At 45.3% G+C, this 19,480-nt stretch overlaps 1 protein-coding gene across 2 annotated transcripts in view; it reads left to right on the forward strand.

The window, feature by feature from the left end:
• The first annotated feature begins 730 nt into the window (after positions 1–730).
• LOC103636149 (protein VACUOLELESS1) overlaps positions 731–19,480 on the forward strand; it is a 30,940-nt gene continuing 12,190 nt past the window's right edge. The window contains exons 1-11 of one of the 2 annotated variants that reach the window (XM_008658504.3): positions 731–1,814; positions 2,466–2,756; positions 3,594–3,733; positions 5,484–5,589; positions 5,673–5,765; positions 6,245–6,334; positions 6,450–6,563; positions 7,366–7,488; positions 7,694–7,767; positions 7,853–7,907; positions 8,171–8,352. In XM_008658504.3, the coding sequence (XP_008656726.1) occupies positions 948–1,814; positions 2,466–2,756; positions 3,594–3,733; positions 5,484–5,589; positions 5,673–5,765; positions 6,245–6,334; positions 6,450–6,563; positions 7,366–7,488; positions 7,694–7,767; positions 7,853–7,907; positions 8,171–8,352 (2,135 nt within the window). In that variant the 5' untranslated portion in view covers positions 731–947. The remainder of the gene's footprint in view (positions 1,815–2,465; positions 2,757–3,593; positions 3,734–5,483; positions 5,590–5,672; positions 5,766–6,244; positions 6,335–6,449; positions 6,564–7,365; positions 7,489–7,693; positions 7,768–7,852; positions 7,908–8,170; positions 8,353–19,480) is intronic. The other variant, XM_020542338.2, reaches the window with a different exon arrangement.

The raw sequence follows: 19,480 nt of genomic DNA on the forward strand, positions 1-19,480 counted from the left end.
GGCGAAACGTTCTAATACCCGTTTACCCATTGGGCAGACCCACGAGTAGAATATTTAGCCCACATACATACCCTAATGGAGTAAATATCCATCGATATCGGGTCGCGCGTACCCATTGCCATCTCTATTTAGAATATCTTGGATGAGTTATCGTCGTCTTTGTTGATCAAGTGCAAGTGTACAAGGATAAAACATCGGACCATTTAGGTGAACTAGAAAAGGTTTATGCTTACTCGGATTATTTATTGTCTAATGAAGAGGACTCTTATTTTGTTCCAACTATTCTCTCAGAGGCTAGAATCACAAAATACAAATTTGGTCATGGTATGTATTTCCATATTTAATAGTGTTCATACTCTAAAAAATATACTATCTCTGTTGTTAAATATTTATCGTTCATTAATTCATTTTTGAACTATATCACGACAAATAAAAAAACAAAAAGATTATTTATGTTTTAAACTCTTTACTTTCGTGATTGTGTACCGTCGCAAGCATGATACTAGTATAACAGTATATTTTATACACTATAGTCAGCTATAAATGAAAACACACAGTAAAACCATGTTCGATTATTTCTATCCTATATAGATTAAATATGATTGAAAAATTACGAAATATTTTTATTTATTTAGAATTTAAATCCATTTAATTTCACTCGGTCCACATGTATTAAGAGTAAAACGAAACAATGGTAAATAAAAGATGGTGGACTAGCCTCGTCGGCAACGAGATCATGCAGTTACCTCCTACCATTGAGTCACTGACGTGTGGCACTAGGCCTGGTCAGTGGTCACGCCCGGTTCCCACATGTCAGCGCCAAACCCGTCGTAACTCGAGGCCCGCCCCGACCCCGAGTCCACCTCTTTCACCCAGCCCGGCGACCCCGCCGCGCTCCTGCCTCGCCTCGCCTCGCCGTCGGCGACCGACCCCACGTCTGCCCGGCGATGTCCTCCTCCGTATCCATTGCGGCAGAGTGGGATCTCCTCTCCGATCGCTTCTACCGCCGGCTCACACTCTACTCACCTCTCCCATGGTCCACCCCAGCCGCGGCCGGCGCGACCTCGTCCTCCTCCGGCGTCAGCGGTGCTGTGATCGGTCGCCTTGACCTGTCCACCCACATCGTCGCCGCCGCGCCCTTTGGAGGCCCGATCGCCGCCGTCCGCGACGACTCTAAGATCGTGCAGCTCCACTCCGAGCCATCCCGCCGCCGCGTCCTCCTCTTCTCCTCCTCCGGCCACCCAATTGCCTCCGCGCCCTGGCCACCCCTTCTCCCACGCCTCCACTCGCTCGGTTTCTCCAGCTCCCTCAGCCTCCTCGCACTTCTCTCCGACGGCTCGCTCCTCCGCTTCCGCCTCCCCGATCTGCAACCCAGCCCTTGCTCCAGTCCCGTTCCCCTGCTCCCGCCGGCCTCCGGCGGCGTCGCCGACGCTCTATTCTGGGGCGGCGGTGTAGCCATCCTCACGGAAGACAACCGCGTCGTGGTGGCCACTGACATCGAGGTCGACGATCCTCACCCCCGTCACCTCGCCGACCCAGGCATCGGTGATGAGGAACATGTTCTGTGTATGGCCGTGGTGGAGGCACAGTTTGTCATGTCAGGGAGCCCAGAAGTGCTGCTTGCTGTTGGCGACCGGGTCATTGCGGTTGACGAGGATGGCGTACAAGTGCTTGGGGAAGAGCTGGAGATTGGACCCGTGCAGAAGATGGCAGTTTCACCCAATGGCAAGCTCCTCGCAGCATTTGCACATGATGGTCGCCTTCTCGTTATTCCCACCGATTTCTCTAGGATCATATTCGAGTATGAGTGCGAAGTAAGTTATTTAGCTCTACTGCACTGTGCTGTCAATGTCTGAGCTTACTCGGTGCTTTTGTTGAGCCTCCAAGCATGAATTGCTAGATCAAACTCTGAAATTAGATAATTATCAAGCCATTTAGCTGAATGAATGGTTTGGGAGGTTCTGATTGATGATTTGTCCTACATAAAAATGGCACTGAATGTGTTTTTTTTGGCTAATTTATGCTTCACAGTCTTGTGTCTGAGAAGCAACAGTTTTAGTTACGTCTCTTGTCGATTGGTCACTGTTGGAGACTTAAGTAAGCAAATAGTTCTGTCTATGATGAACATTGTGTTTATTGCTACCACTTGAATTCTTAGTTCCCAAATCCCCACTTCTGCTCTAGAATAGAGCATGTAGGTGGTCGGTGCCACATTCATACCTAGCACCTAACAGATCCCTAACAAAAGAGAAATATAACTTTACTTGGAACTTTTCTCTTCTCTTTTGGTTTTTTTTCTTTTGCCCTAGCCTTCATTTTGAACTATATCTGTGCATTTTAATCAATAGAGAAATAGTTACTGAATTGTACTCTAGGTTAGATACGTTTCTGCCCTTTATGTTGTTTTTAGCACTGTCTTGTACATTTGTTCATCATTTAACTGCCTTTTTTTGGCTATCTTGTAGTCTGCATTGCCACCAGAGCAAATAGCTTGGTGTGGACTAGACAGTGTACTCGTCTACTGGCCTGAAGTGCTTTTGATGGTTGGTCCAAATGGAGATCCTGTCCAATACAATTATGATGAACCCATAAAACTGATTCCTGAGTGCGATGGTGTAAGGATCCTATCTAACTCAAGTATGGAATTTCTACACCGAGTCTCAGACTCTACCACGTCAATTTTTGGCATTGGAAGCATGTCCCCAGCGGCATTACTGTATGATGCTCGTGATCACTATGACAGGCAAAGTGCAAAGGTACTTTCTATAATTCAAGGAACTTTTTTAGCTCCTTTTCCCATGTGAATAAATTATGGGTGGAGGTAAACATCATTTCACCTTGTACTTTGTTTGTCTTATAAGAGTACTAGGATACATCTAGACACTTGTTACTGGCTTAGTGATTAGGACCTTCTGCATGCTACATTTTATCCACTAAATGCATATTGTATGAGCTAGGTTGTGATACAATTCTAAGTTGTTCTAGATACACTGAAAAGAAGTTAGGAAATGCCTCGGTTTTTAATTTCTGTTATTATCAAGAGAATATTCTTCTTTGACCTTTTTTATGTTCTCACACACAAGGTCATTGAAAAACAGAATAAAACAGGAAGAAACCAATTTATATTGCCTCAAAATATGGACTACCAACTGGTTTGGCCTTGATGGCTATTCCGACACAAAATACTAAACAGATTGGGAAATGACTTCCTTCCCTGACACATTTATCTACTCATTGTTCACTTGTCTTTTTACTCATAGTTGAAATTGGTTTTCAATGGTAGACCAGCACATCAAAGTTTATCACGCAAGTTAGTTGGTAGCAATGCAGGTGGTGTTAACTGTGTACAATGTTAATGATTCTACATATCATATTTTCAGCTTGATAGCATATGTATCTGTAGTATAGCTTATTAGCTTGACCTGTTTGTTTATGCTTCACCTTATGGTCTTCCACACATGCTACATGCAAATTATATCAAAGTTTGTCAATATCTCAAGTAGACGAGTACCATAGGAATACTTGTAGTCATTTGGGACATTAATCTCATCTTATCTTGTGAACAAGACATTAACAATATTTCACACTTGCAGGCTTATGACAACTATCAATTAATATCATCTTCATTGCCTGAGGCAATTGAGGCTTGCATCGACGCTGCTGGCCATGAGTTTGATGTTTCACGCCAGCGCACATTGCTGAGAGCTGCTACATATGGCCTAGCTTTCTGCAGGTTCTCTTTTGTGCCTTTAGGATGCTATATTTGAGCACTTTATTAGTAATATTAATTTGCTTATATTTGTCAGTCATCATGTTTGATTGTTTTTTTTCTTTTTTCTACCTTACTAATTTTATTAATTGTTGTTGGAGAATACTTTGTATACTTGATTGGTATTGTGGTACACATTCAGTGGTTTTAGATAAAGTATAGGACCACTATTTCTTTCAAGTGTCTATTTTCTGGTAACATGTAGAGTATATTCATGCAGCAGAAAATTTGCTCTAAGTATCTATACCCTGCCAAGTACTCCCTTCATCCCCAAAAAAGTAAAAACATGTCACTCTGGCAATTCTAAGAAAGATTACTGTTCGAGATAATTTACCTACCTGCCCCTAATTATTTTAGTTATTCTGTATTGTTTGCCACACTAGCCAAGATTCCTGCAGTGAACTGGTTAGAGTGTTGAGCTCCAGGAGTCATTGAATTTGAAACTCTCATTGCACCCATGTTTGAAGCATGACACCTTGTAACAAAGCCCAGGGGATCTCTTCTCCCCCCTGTGGTCCCTTTGCCACACTACTTAATGGGAAAGGATGCAACCTTCCCTAGTTAACTACACACATTCATGATCTACTCCATAGGAAAAGAAGCAAATCATATGATTACCCACACATGCATCAGTGATGGAATTAATGCAGATGGCCCCACTAGCTGTCCACAAACCACAATGACGTGTTTTGTGGAACAAATTTTAAATCCTAGAGTGACATGTTTTCTGGGACAGGAGTATGTACAAGTAGATGGGATCACCAGGTTGGTCAAAGACTCAGAGTAACAATGCAAGAGAAAGTTATATGTGAGCTTGTTCTCCAATACTTGTTGTATAATTTAGTTCTGCAAGTCCAAGGTTTGGTCCACAAAGTTTTTGAAGAAGCTGCATCCTTAAGCCTAACGATTAGTTGACTGTGCAACAATACTAAACAGTTAATCCTCTCAACTGGAGTAAACATGTGAAGCAGTTTTATGAGTTCAGGCTACTAATCGTCGAACTCATGTGAACTGCCACATATCATCAAATTTGTGCAATTAGTTCCTAAGAAGGTTGCCAAGTGAGGTTCCTGATTTTAAACGCTGGGAAGTTGGGCAAGCCCCCATATAGGTGCAGACAAAGGGGTGATGCTTTATAGATTTCTTTTAGTTCTACTATTTGGTTTTCAGCCAAATCTGATCTTGAATAGAAATGCAACAATAGTTAGGCGTTGAAAAACAAAACAATCATATGAGAAGATAGCTGAGTAGTTGACTTTTGCTTCGAAATATCCAGGGGAAACATTTTGTTTAGGAGACACTGGGTGTTTTTCCTGCTACAATACCATTGTTTTTGTCTTATTGGCTATGTGGTAGCTTGCTTTTTTTTGTCAAGATTATGGAAGGCTCTAATTTAAAAATTACCTCAAACAGATCATAAATAACATTGCTCTTTTCTGACCCTAACTTTGTTGACCAGTTGAGCATATGCTTTCTGGCTAACAGCAACTGCTGTAGTGCTGCATGCTAGTATGGTACCTCATGCTGCAGTATGTAACTGTTATATAACTCAACTCAATTATTTTATTCCACCAAAGTTTGGAGCTATACTAACCAATATCTTTGACAATTACTTTACTTGTAGTTGTTATTTTTGAGTACTGCTATTCCTCTGTATAGAATAGTTTATTGCTGATATTTGAACTTGGCATTGATACCCAGTTGGCTTTGGCAGTCGATTTCCACATGAACGCTTTCAAGAAATGTGCAAAATGTTGAGAGTTCTAAATGCTGTTCGTGATCCTGAGATTGGGATGCCACTGACCATTCATCAGTACAAGGTTTGTGTTACCCTTTGTATTCTTTGGTGAACCTCATATTATCATTGCTACCTGCTGTATATTGATATAGCTGTTCTCTTTAGCTGCTTACTACATCGGTGCTCATTGGACGTCTCATTAATGCTAATCAGCACCTTTTGGCCCTTCGCATCTCTGAGTACCTTAACCTGAACCCGGTAACATCTTTTTTTCTTCTCTTTCATTTTTAAAGGGGCATAACTAGTGCCAGAAGCTCCCACATGAGTGGGGTCTGAGGAAGGGATAAACTGAGGCAAGCCTTTCTCCTGCAAGAGGAGAGGCTGCTTTGAACCCGCGACCTGGTGACTCAGTGAGACAGCTCTCATCACTGCACCGGGTCCGCCCTTCTCTTCTCTTTCATTTTTTAATTGGAAAAATCTACTTTGCTGTGGGCAAACACTGCCGTTTCCCTTTGGCATATATATAAACATAGAAGTGCAAGTTGGCACTGTTAGGTTCTAGCATTACATATTTTTGTTCTAAGTTACTTGTCATATGTACAACAAGGTTACTTTCAGAAAAATCGGTTCACTTAATCCAACTCGATATTGTAAAGTAGGGTGGAATGTTCACTGGTTTACGATAAATTACTTGGTAAAGCAATATTATTTCCATTTATACCTTAAACCTTTCATAGGAGGTTGTGATAATGCATTGGGCATGTGAGAAGATAACAGCATCAACAACTCTTCCAGATACAGTCCTTCTTGATGGTCTGCTTGATAAGGTTTGTGTTTGCCGAAGTCACACCAGGCTTATACTTGATATTAGTACCTGGTAACGCACATCTACTGCAATTATGTCTCCTTATTTTACATCATTACATGTTCTTTCTGTCGCAGCTCAGGCTATGTAAAGGGATATCATATGCTGCAGTGGCAGCTCATGCAGATAACAGTGGTCGACGAAGGTTGGCTGCAATGCTCGTTGATCATGAGTCACAGTCCTCTAAGCAGGCAAGTTTGCTCCTGTGTTTGTGACTCAGGCATATATGATTGGCATAAATACAATATTCTCCAGTAAAGTTTAATGAAAAAAGGTGTGTTAAAAAAGTAAAGATGTGGTTTCTTCAGTGAATTTGTCTTAATTATATACATATTGAGGTATTGGCACCATACATGAAATTGTCTAGCCAACTCTACAGTGTCTTTCTGATTAACTGGTGGAAGTGATCTTATTAGGATGTGTTCCCTCCTTACCAAATTGTAAGCCGTTCTGGCTTTTTAAGATATATATAAGTTTTAACATGTATCTAGACATAATGTATATCTAGGTGCAAAGCAATAGCTATGTACCTAGAAAAAACAGAACGACTTACAATTTGGAATGTAGGGAGTAGTAAATAAACTAGTAGTTCTGATAATGCGAACCTTCTGTAGAAGTAATTATACTCAATTAGGTTGATGGTTGACTTGCCTGAGTGAGATTCTGAGCCTAGAATAACTAAGATGGTTTTGTGTTGCACTCCGTTCCAAATTATAATTCATTTTGTTTTTTCTAGATACAATGATGTTACTATGTATCTAGACAGTATATACATCTAGGTGCATAGAAAAAGATATGCATCTAGAGAAGCCAAAACGTCAATGGAGGGAGTATCTTTCTAAATGCCAGTAGGTCATGACTGTAGGATATGAGATCTTCTTTAGTAGTTACTGGAAAACCTAGCATGCTTGAAAGAAAAGGGAAGGTGTTAGTTCATATCTAGCAGGAAAGAACCATGCATTTAAAATCATCTAACTTTTTTCACCTTAACAGATCCCCTTGTTGCTCAGCATCGATGAACAAGACAAAGCATTATCAAAGGCAATTGAAAGTGGCGATACCGATCTTGTGTACCTTGTGCTATTCCATATTTGGCAGAAGGTAGCTGTAGAGAAGGTAAATCTCCTATATCCTCTTTAAGGTATTGATATTTCCAATTTAAATTTATTAGTAATTTTTCAAGGATCCAACATCAAGAATGATTAATTGCTAATTTGCCACCTTTAATCCTTTGACTTACGATGTATCTAAATTTTGGAAGTATCCCTCTTTAGCTTCTGTATCATTGTTAATGTTATGTAACAATTATCTTATTTTACAGAAAGCTCCTTTGGATTTTTTTGGTGTTATAAATGCAAGGCCTGTGGCTAGAGATTTGTTTATGGCATATGCAAGGTGATACATATTTTTGGTTCGTGGTTGCTACCTGAACTCTATAAATTTTCTTGCATATAGTTGAAAGCCTCTAGTTTGCTTGCAGACATTCTAAGCATGAAGAATTGAAGGACTTCTTTTTATCGACTGGGAGACTTCAAGTAGGTTGCATACATAACGATTTGTTGGTTGTTATATATCATGGACGCTGTCCTTGAAATTGTTTGCAGTTCAGTACTTGCTGGCATGCTGTTCTGCTTTTTTACACATACACTGTAGCAGTTAATTCCGTCATCATGTAGAATTCTTTAACAAGATCTGCTGGTAGATGTACCAGATATTTTTTAATGTCTCACAAGTGCAGGAAGATTAAAATTACTTTGCCTCACAAATCACTTGCCTAAACTATTGAGAACACTTCCAGGATGCCGCCTTTCTTTTGTTGAAGGAATCATGGGAATTGGAGAAGAACCCCATGGCAAGCAAGGGGTCTCCTCTCCATGGTCCACAAGTGAGGCTCATTGAGCAGGCCCATAGACTTTTTGCTGAAACCAAGGAACATGTTTTTGAGTCCAAAGCTTCTGAAGAGCATGCCAAATTGCTAAGGTATTTGATGCTTTATTATGATTATGATGCCAAATTTGTCATGTGAGTATTGTAGAAAGAGGGAAGAATGGATTGAATCACCACACCCCCATTGAGGGTGGGGAGCCTGTCATATATAGCCAATAGGCATGCATGGAAGGTACATGTAAGGAAGGCTATTCCTTGTACAAGGAAACAGACCTAGGCTATAGATAGAAGGTAATCCTAGTCTATACAAGGCAGCTAGCCAATCTAGGGGATTACAATCAATTGCTAATCAGGCTCTGATTGATCCTGATAGATACATATCCTAATACCCGCCCGCAGTCTGAGCGGGAGGATCACGGACGCAAAGACTGTTCCGAAATTCAGTGAAGAGCTGTACGGGCAGTCCCTTGGTCATGATGTCGGCGAACTGGTGTGTAGACGGAACATGAAGAACACGGAACTGCCCCAAAGCTACCTTCTCACGGACGAAGTGAATGTCGATTTCGATGTGCTTCGTGCGGCGGTGATGGACTGGGTTGGCTGCCATGTACACAGCGCTCACATTGTCACAGTAGACCACGGTCGCACGCGGGATGAAGATGTGCAGCTCATGTAGAAGCTGACGCAGCCAGCAGCACTCAGCAACAGCATGGGCCACAGCACGGTACTCTGCTTCGGCGCTGGAGCGAGAGACAGTCGTCTGACGTTTGGACGACCATGACACCAGATTGTCGCCGAGGTAGACGCAGAAGCCGGAGGTGGAGCGACGCGTGTCGGGGCAGCCGGCCCAGTCGGCATCAGAGTAGGCTGTGAGCTGATCAACGGCGCCAGGTCCCAAGTGCAGACCTGCGGACAGGGAGCCCTTGACATAGCGCAGGATGCGCTTGATTAGCGCACGATGCGGCTCGCGAGGGTCGTGCATGAAGAGGCAGACTTGCTGGACAGCATAGGCCAGGTCCGGCCTGGTCAGAGTGAGGTACTGGAGAGCACCAGCGAGGCTCCGGTATTCCGAGGGGTTGGCGACTGGAGCGCCCTCGGAGGCAGACAACTTGGTCCGGGCATCCACCGGAGTAGCTGTCGGGTGGCATTCAGACATGCCAGCGCGCTGGAGAAGATCAACGGCGTACTGCCGCTGGGAGAGGAACAGCCCACTGCTGTCCCGTCGAGATGCCGAGGAAGTGGTGAAGATCCCCGAGGTCCGTCATGGCAAATTCCGACGATAGGCGGGAGGTGACGTGCTGAAGAGCCGACGATGATGCAGTGATGATGATGTCGTCAACGTAGAGGAGGAGGTAGGCCATGGCGTCTCCATTCTTGTAGATGAACAAGGAGGCATCCGTTTTGGAGGTGGTGAAGCCAATACTGCGAATGAAGCTGGAGAAGCGCTGATTCCAAGCGCGTGGTGCCTGCTTAAGCCCATACAGGGACTTCTGCAACAGACAGACAGAGTTAGGTGCAGCGGGGTCGATGAATCCTTTCGGCTGCTCGCAGTAGACAGTCTCCTCGAGGTTGCCGTGGAGGAAGGCATTCTTCACGTCGAGCTGCCGGATGGGCCAGTCTCGGGACGCAGCAATGCTGAGGACGGTGCGGATCGTGGCCGGCTTGACGACCGGGCTGAATGTTTCGTCGTAGTCGACGCCTTCCTCCTGGGAGAAGCCACGAACGACCCAGCGTGCCTTGTGCCGGGCGAGGGAGCCGTCGGAGTGGAGCTTGTGTTTGAACAGCCACTTGCCAGTGACAATGTTCGCACTAGGCGACCGGGGTACGAGGCGCCAAGTGCCGTTGTCGATCAATGCCTTCTACTCGTCCGCCATCGCAGCACGCCAATTTAGATCGGCCAGGGCACTGCGATAGTTCGCCGGGATTGGCGAGGCGACGGAGGCGGAGAAGCCGAAGCGCTGGACAGGGCGAAGGGAGCCGGTCTGTGAGCGTGTCACAGGCCGGTTCGCTGCAGTAGAGAGGAGCCGAGCTGCTGGAGCCGCTGGTGGCAAAGTTGGTGCAGCTGCTGTTGGCGCTGAAGGTGCAGCAGCCACAGGGGCCACCTCTGCGGTGACCGGTGCTGCTGGAGGCTGGGCGCGGCGGGTGTAGGTGTTGCCGGAGCGCTGACCATCAGTCGGGGGAGCCGCCGGCTGCCCCACTTGGGGCCCATGAGCGCCCAGTTGTGGCCCGCCCGCAGGGTGAACCCGGGGGCCGAGCTGAAGTATGGCCGGGTCCAGGAACACCTGGAGATCATCCTCGCTGCTGGCAGCGAGCGACGGATGGGTGTTTGCAGGAGCCGTCGAGGAGGTGAGGTCCTGCATCAGAAAATCAAGTGACGACGGCATGGAGGCCGCCGATGGTGCAGCCGAGAATGGGAACACGGACTCATCAAAAATAACATGGCGCGAGATAATGATGCGGCGAGTGGACATGTCAAGGCAGCGATAGCCCTTGTGAGAGGATGGGTATCCGAGGAAGACACAAGGAGTGGATTGAGGGGCGAGTTTGTGAGGGGAGGTGGCAGTGAGGTTCGGATAGCAGAGGCATCCGAAGATGCGAAGGGAAGCGTAATCAGGGAGTATGCCGTGAAGAATTTGGTAAGGTATTTGGTTTTGTATGGAGGAGGAGGGGCGCCTATTGAGGAGGTATGTTGCTGTTGTGAGGGCTTCAGCCCAGTATGGAGGTGGCATGGACGCATGGAGCAGCATGGTGCGGATGGTGTTGTTGGTAGTGCGGAGCATGCGTTCGGCCTTGCCGTTTTGTGGTGAGGTATAGGGGCAGGAAAGGCGGAGAGTGATGCCGTGGCTAGCAAGGAAGGAAGTGGTGGAGCGGTTGACAAACTCGGTCCCATTATCGGCTTGGAAGGATTTAGGTGTGGTACTAAACTGGGTCTGAGCGTATGCAATGAATTCAATCATGTGGCGGTGCACCTCAGATTTGTGACGAAGTGGGAAGGACCAGCAGTAATGGGAATAATCATCGAGTATAATAAGGTAATACTTGAACCCAGAATTGCTTAGCACGGGAGATGTCCATACATCGCAGTGAAGTAAATCAAGCGGAGCATGAGTAACAGATGTCGAGTGACTAAATGGAAGGCACACATGCTTGCCAAGTTGACAGGCATGGCAGAGGCATGGCGAGCTTTTATTGAAGGAAATGACCGACATGCTTCGAAGTTTGGCGAGGCTGGAGGGACCAGGGTGGCCGAGGCGATGATGCCACAGAGACGACGTGGTGGCGAGGCTGCAGGAGGGAGTTGTGGTGGAGGGGTAGGTGTAGAGGTCGCCACCACTATTGCAGCGAAGAGTCACGTGCCCCGTCTGTTTGTCCTTGACAGAAAAACCATAAGCGTCAAATTCAATTGAACAAGAGTTGTCACGAGTGAATTGACGAACAGATAAAAGATTGCGCACAAGTGTAGGTGCAACTAGAACATTGTTAAGACGATAGGTAGAGGTGGGGGAGGATAGTGTAGATGTGCCACGGCAGGTGATGGGTATGGTGGTGCCATTTCCAACGGTGATGCCGAATGAAGGAGGGGGGAGGTGGGACAGGAGTATACCAGCCGAAGAAGACATGTGAGCTGTGGTGCCAGTGTCGAGGACCCAAGGGGAGGACCCCTGGAGGGACATCTGATTCAGTGCGGCGATGAGGCCAGCCTGATCCCAACCGCCCTGCGCTGCCATAGGTGGAGCAGGGTTGTCGGGGGACTGAACAGGGGCGAGCGCAGTGTGCGCCTGAGCCTGAGTGAAGGGGTCGAGGATGCCAGGACTGCGCCAGGCAGGGGTTGGCGCCGGCGGGCGCCAGGGCTGCTGATGAACCCCGGCGGTCCAAGGGGGGTAGCAGTACCAGGGGGCGGCTGGGAACCTGGGACCGCCGCCAGAGTGAGGGACGCCCTTGCCCTTCTTCTTCCAGCGGCCGCCGCCACCACCTGGGTTGCCGCCGCTGCTGGAGCTACTGCCGTGACCGCCCTGTCTACTGGCAGTGGAGCCGCCACCGTTGGTGGTGGGGTGGTGCGGCAGTTGGTACCGCACGATGCGTGGAGTGCCGTCTGGGCCGCAACCGTGCCTTCATTGGCGAGGCAGAGTTCCTTCAGCACGAGCTTCTCGCGAGTGGTGGCGAAGTCCGGCAGCGGGTGGGAGTCGGCAATGTTGTCGGCGGTGCTGGCGAAACGTGGGTTGAGGCCGCGGAGGAGGTTGAGGACGAGCTCCGCGTCGGTGATGGTGTGACCGACATCACGGAGCGCGTCGGCGGTGGCCTTCATACGCTGGGCATAGTCATTGATGGAGGAGTCGCCCTGAGTCATCGAGTGAAACTCGTGGCTTAGGAAGATGGCGCGTGGAGCCTTGTTGGCCTCGAAGAGGCGCTTGATGGCGACCCAGAGCTCGCGCACAGTCTGGTTTGGAGCCGCGGCGAGGCCGATGACGTCGGGCCCAGCCGAGCCGAGAAGCCAGCTGCGGACGCAGGCATCGGCGATGCCCCAAGAAGGATCTGTGGGACGGGCTTCCTGCAGTCCGTCGATATGCGAGAGGAGAGCGAATTTTCCACAGAGAGAGGTGAAGAATGGTTCCCACTGGTTGAAGTTGGGTTTTGCCAGTTCAAGAGTCACCGGGATGTGGTTCTTGACATTGATCGTCGCATAGGGGGCGACAATCACAGCGGGGGCAGGAGTGGTGGCGTCGGTCATGGTGACCAGGGCGAGGAGGTGCGGTGCAGCAGGGAGGAGTTGGCGCTGCGCACAACAGGGAGATGGGCGCAGGATCTAGAGAGCTGATACCATGTAGAAAGAGGGAAGAATGGATTGAATCACCACACCCCCATTGAGGGTGGGGAGCCTGTCATATATAGCCAATAGGCATGCATGGAAGGTACATGTAAGGAAGGCTATTCCCTGTACAAGGAAACAGACCTAGGCTATAGATAGAAGGTAATCCTAGTCTATACAAGGCAACTAGCCAATCTAGGGGATTACAATCAATTGCTAATCAGGCTCTGATTGATCCTGATAGATACATATCCTAATAAGTATACTATTGCTGCTTTGTTGGCATTCAAATGATGAAAATTTACAGTAATTTGGTTCTGAGCAAGGTTAATGCGTGATTAGTTACATGAAAAATCTAAATCTTGTGATGCAACTAGATCATATTATGGAATTGCATGTCTCAGTTTATTTGAGATAGTGTTTATCAATTCAATCAGCACCACCACGACGACAACGACAACAACAACAACAACAATAATAAAGCCTTTTATCCCAAGCAAGTTGGGGTATGCTAGAATTAAAAACCCAATAGAACCCACTAGTCATGGTTCGAGCACATGGATATATGTTTTTCATGCACTTCTATTCAAGGCTAAATCTTTGGGTATATCCCATCCTTTCAAGTCTCATTTTACTGCCTCTTTCCATGTCGACTTTGGTCTTCCTCTTCCTCTCTTCTCATTCACGCCTTAGAATCCCACTATGCATTTGTGCAATTGGAGGTCTTCTTTGGACATGTCCAAACTATCTCAACCAATGTTGGACAAGCTTTTCTTCAATTAGTGCCCCCTTAGCCTATCACATATATCATCATTCCGGATTTGATCTCTTATTGTATGGCCACAAATCCAATGCAACACTTATCTGTTGAACATGTCGTCTTTTTATAGGTCAACATTTTGTCCCATACAAAATAGTAGGTCTAATCATAGTCCTATAAAAATTGCCTTTTAGCTTCTGTGGTACTATCCTGTCATATAGAACACTATATGCTTGATGCCATTTCATCCACACTGCTTTGATTCTATGGCTAACATCTTCATCAATATCTCCATCTCTTTGTAGCATCGATCCGAAATACCTAAAGGAGTCCTTCCTAGGCATTTTTCCTCGAAAAACGCAGGAGGACTGCGCCTCATTATATTAAGTAGGAAGGAAGAAAAGGGCCAGAAAGGACCCGATTACAGGACCTCCTTATGGAGGCCAAAAACAAGCATAAAGAAAACAATCCATGCACAACTAAAAGATACAACATTTCTCAGACAATGGTACTGGGAGCAGCTAGAGAGGAAAGACCCTTAGCTCCTGCAACCATCCATTTCTCCCTTTCCTCGGTAGTGGCATCTAAAATCATAGTGATACTGGGGGGATCCCATCAAACACCACTCTGTTTCTGAACTTCCAGATCATCCAGGCTCCGAGAATCAGAAGAGAGTTCACTCCCTTAGTCATGTCTGACACATTAACAACAATACGTTTCCATCACTGCAAGAAGTTTGTGTCATCCTGAAGAGGGGCAAGACTGTGGAGACCAAATTTCCTAAGGCCCCGTTTGTTTCGTTGGAATTGAATTCCATTTTAATAATTAATTTAGACAAAACTAATTAAGTTCATATATTTATATATGTAAGATATTTGTATATTATTATAAATCATATGAGAGAGATAGTTATATACTATATTTATGTTATAACAAAGCAAATAGAATAGTGTGTTATAAGTTGTACATCGGAAACATAGCATGTAAATCTATAGAATCAATTTCCATCTCTCACCCCATGAATTTGAGATAGGCTTATATGATAACTTTGGAAAGTGGTGGAATGTCACATTCTAAAAAATTAGCCTATTCCATTAGTAAGATTCCAATTCCTTAAAATGAAAGGAAACAAACGAGACCTAAAAGTAATGTACTGGAAAAGGTACAAGAAACCAAAAGATGGTTGATGGTTTCAGGCTCCTGGTCACAAAGAGGGCATCTAGGAGGATGATTCAGTCCTCTTTTTTGCAGTCTGTCTGCAGTCCAGCACCTATTATGAGCCACCAGCCAAAGGAAGAACCGACACTTAGGAGGTGCCCAAAATTTCCAAACCATTTTATAATGATCAAAAGCAACAGAACCAGTGAAAAAACCATTATAAGCCGAGCTTGCAGAATACTGTCCATTAGGAGCAATTGAAAAGATGTGCTTATCTTCAGAATTAGACTGCAACACGACATCAGTTATGGCATTCCAAAGATGTAGGTAATCTACCAGAGCTCCCAAGGTCAAGGCACCTTTGATATCAGACCCATCTTCTATTAGTTAGTGCCTCACTAACAGTTCTTTTAGAAGCAATTCTTTTTGGAACAGTTAAGAGGAGCCTTGGAGCAATATCAGATACACTTCTGGCATTAATCCACTTGTCACTCCAGGAAAAAGTGTTAGCACCATCACCAATTTCTGTGACAAGCACAGAAGAGAAGAAGGCTTTAGCTTTGCTTGGGACCTGAACAGGAAGATTATTCCAGGGACGGGTAGGGTCGGTCCTTTTCAGCCATAGCCATTTCAACCTAAGGGCCCAACAGAGTTCAGTGAGGCTGGAAATTCCTAGACCTCCTAAATTCAAGGGTCTACACACTTTTCCCCAAGCCACCATGCAATTTTTTTCTCGAACGCGCAGGAGAACTGCGCCCCATTATATATTAAGCAGAGGAATAGAAAAAACAAAACAAAACAAAAAGGTTTACAGTCCTCCTTACGGAGGCCAGAAACAGGCATACAAATATAGATCCATAAGGGGATCAAAAAATCAAACTACTCAAATCTTCCTAAGGCTCTACCAAGGGTGCAGCCAGATGTGTGAGGCCTTTTGCACCAGCCACTTCCCATCTTCTTCTTTCATCATCAGCAGCTCTGAGACTTGAAGACATACTTGGGTTGCAGCCATCAAAAATGCATTTATTTCGATGATTCCATAAAGTCCAAGCTCCCAGAATGATGAGAGAGTTAAGGCCCTTTTTTGTGAGACCATGTACTGCTCCTCCCACCACTTCCCACCATCCCAGGAAGGAGTTTGCAGTCGGCTGTGGTGCAAGAGAATGAAGACCAAATTTCCTGAGTAAAAGGTACCAGAATTCTCGGGAGAAGGAACATTGCACAAGGAGGTGGTCTATATTTTCTTCCTCTTGGTCACATAGCAGACATTTCTCAGGATGATTTAGGCCTCGCTTTGCCAATCTATCAGTTGTCCAACATCTCTTATGGGCCACCAACCAAAGGAAGAAACGACATTTTGGCAAGGCCCAGGACTTCCAGATTCTTTTATAATGTTCAAATGTCACAGATCCTAGGAACAGTCCTTCATATGCTGTTTTGGCTGAGTACACACCATTTGAGGCAATACTGAAAGTATGCTTGTCGTCAACCTCCGGCTGTAGCTCGATGCCAGATATCATGCAATGCCCCCCTTTAACCTCTCTTCTGCCTCTCCATAAGAAACCTTTCCTTATTTTGTAAATTTCCTTAATGACCCACATAGGGAAATCAATGGCCATAGCAGTATGAACAGACATCCTAGTGAGAACTTGTTGTACTAGAATTCTTATCCCTGCCCTATTTAACAAGTCAGCCTTCCAGTTAGGTAATCTATTAGCAATCTTATCCACCAAGTGCCAGAGTTGTTGGTTGGATAATCTGTGCAGAGATAGAGGGAGGCCCAAATATTTGCAGGGGAAGGAGGCAATGTCACAAGGCAACATATGCTGGACATCCAAGATAATCTCATCAGAGCACCTTATAGGGTAGATATTGGATTTATGGGTGTTATTATGAAGTCCAGAGACATCCCCAACCAATTCAAGAATATCCAGAGTAATGGAGATGTCCGAATGAGTGGGATGCAGGAACAAAGCTACATCATCTGCATAAATTGAAATTCTCTGAAGTTTTTTCCTCAAACATAGCTGTTGAAGTAATCCAGCTTCCTCAGCCCTAGAGAAAAGCAGACCCAGGACATCCATGACAAGAATGAAAAGTATTGTGGATAGGTGATCTCCCTGCCTGAGTCCCCTTCTATGCTGAATTTTTTTCCGGGGCAGCCATTTAAGAGAACCTGGGTAGAGGAAGAACCAAAAAGCCCACAAATGATATCTCTCCAAAAATCTCCAAAACCCATCTGCTTCATAACTTCAATCAAGAAAGGCCAGGAAATAGAGTCAAAGGCTTTAGTTATATCCAACTTAAAAAGGAGCCGTGCCTTGCTTTGAGAATGAAAAAGTCTTGCAGTTTGTTGAACAAGCATAAAATTGTCCTGGATAAACCTGCCTTTGATGAAAGCACTTTGAATCGGAGAAACCATATTATTTAACTTTTTTCCCAATCTGTTGGCAAGAATTTTGGTGACTAATTTGGCAAAGATGTGAACCAGACTAATTGGTCTGAAATCCTTGACCTGATCAGCCCCCTCCACTTTAGGAACCATAGTGATATAAGCACTATTAAGTTTGCTCAAATTTAAGGAGTTTCTGTTCCATAAAGCTGCCACAACATTCATCACCTCTTGTTTAATGATATTCCAACAAACTTTATAGAACCTTCCAGTGAAACCATCAGGACCTGTGGCCTTGTCAGAAGGTATGGTCTTGATGGTTTCCCAGATTTCCAGTTCAGAAACAGGTAGCTCTAGATCAGCAAGGTCATGCACCGGAAGCTCGAGAGCTTCAAGGTTGATGGATCTATCCCTTTCAACCTCATGACCAATAAGTTTTGAGTAAAAAAGGTCAACCACTCCAGCTTTCTCATGATGACTGGTCAAGATGTTATCCCCATCCTTAAGTTTAGTCACCAAATTTTTCCTCTTTCTATGCCTTGCATGCATATGAAAGTATTTGGTATTAGCATCTCCTTCCTTCAGCCAACTTATTCTTGATCTCAGCCTGTCCATAGTTCTTTTAAAGGAGGCCAGCAGCAAGGATTGCATCTTGAGCTTATTTTTGAGCCAATTCTCAGCCGGTGAAAGCATTATGTGATCTTGGGCAGTTTCAAATTTATGGAGGAGCTCCTTTGCAAGTGCCAACTGAGAGGCAACATGACCCACTTTCTTATCACTCCAGCTGTGCAGCCTTCTTGAGGTCTCTTTGAGCTTTCTATCCAAGGTCACAAAGGGGCAAGGCGAACTACCCACAGAGTCCCAGGCAGACTGTACAGTATCAAGAAACCCATCAATTTTTGGCCAAAATGCTTCAAAGTGGAACCGTTTTTCCCAAATGAATTATCATGGAGCCCCAAGAGTAGGGGGCAGTGGTCAGAAGCCTGAGAAGCAGAACTTTGAAGCAACACATTTGGGAAAATAGCCTCCCAATCAGAAGAGCAAAAAACTCTGTCCAGCTTGACCAACACAGGATTAGCATGCTGATTTGACCAAGTATATTTCCTGCATGCAATTGGATTTCCTTTAATGCCAGATCATTAATAGCTGACCTGAATCTAGACATCATTGCCATGTTCAGATTTGTGTTGTTTTTATCTGAAGCATTATAAATAAGGTTGAAGTCTCCAGCAATGACCCAAGGTCCAGCACAAGCAACTCTGATTTCCTTAATCTCCTGGAGGAAAAGAATTTTATCTGCATCTGACTGAGGCCCATAAACACAAGTTAACCACCAGGATGTGCCATCATTTTTACAGAATTGAACAGAAACACAATGATCATCTATTCTTGTTAACCCTGTGTGACCAACATTCCTCTTCCAAGCTACAAGAAATCCTCCACTGGCACCCATCGAAGGCAGGAAAACAAAGTCCGAAAACTCAACTCCCAGAATGGAGAGGATATCTCTACGAGTAATCTGCTGCATTTTTGTTTCTTGGCAACAGACTACATCCACATGAAAGGAATCTAAAAGGTCTCTTTACAGCATCTTGTCTAATAGAGGAATTCAGTCCTCTAACATTCCATATCAGAATTTTAGAAGGATCCATCAAACAACCCCAGCAAACAACCACAATCAAAAGATGTCACCTGAGCACTAACTCTTCAGGTCGGCAGGGAGTGTCCAGCCGAACAAGGCAGAGAGGGCCTCCACCTGGACCTGGTTCAGACAACGATTGAATAATGCAGCATATTCATGTAAGGTTACATTGCTGATTTCTTCATTTTCTGATATGCATTTAAGGGCCACCATAGCTCTCCTGGCAGGCTTGGATTTCTCTTTGTGCAAGTCAAACTCGACTCCAATACCAGCAATACGCCTGCTGCGTCTGGGGGCCTGCACTCCAGGCTTGGATGTAGCCACCAGGGGGGGGGGTCTTGGAGTTGGTAGTAGAGCATCAGACCTCTTGCAGATTTTTCTGAAAAACTTGGTGATGGCGGGGCTATCATGTGCCGGTCCAGGGTTTAGGGTTTTAAGGTCAACCACTCCAGCTTTCTCTCA

The sequence above is a fragment of the Zea mays genome, chromosome 8 (assembly GCF_902167145.1).
Source record: "Zea mays cultivar B73 chromosome 8, Zm-B73-REFERENCE-NAM-5.0, whole genome shotgun sequence".
Classification (NCBI taxonomy): domain Eukaryota; kingdom Viridiplantae; phylum Streptophyta; class Magnoliopsida; order Poales; family Poaceae; genus Zea; species Zea mays.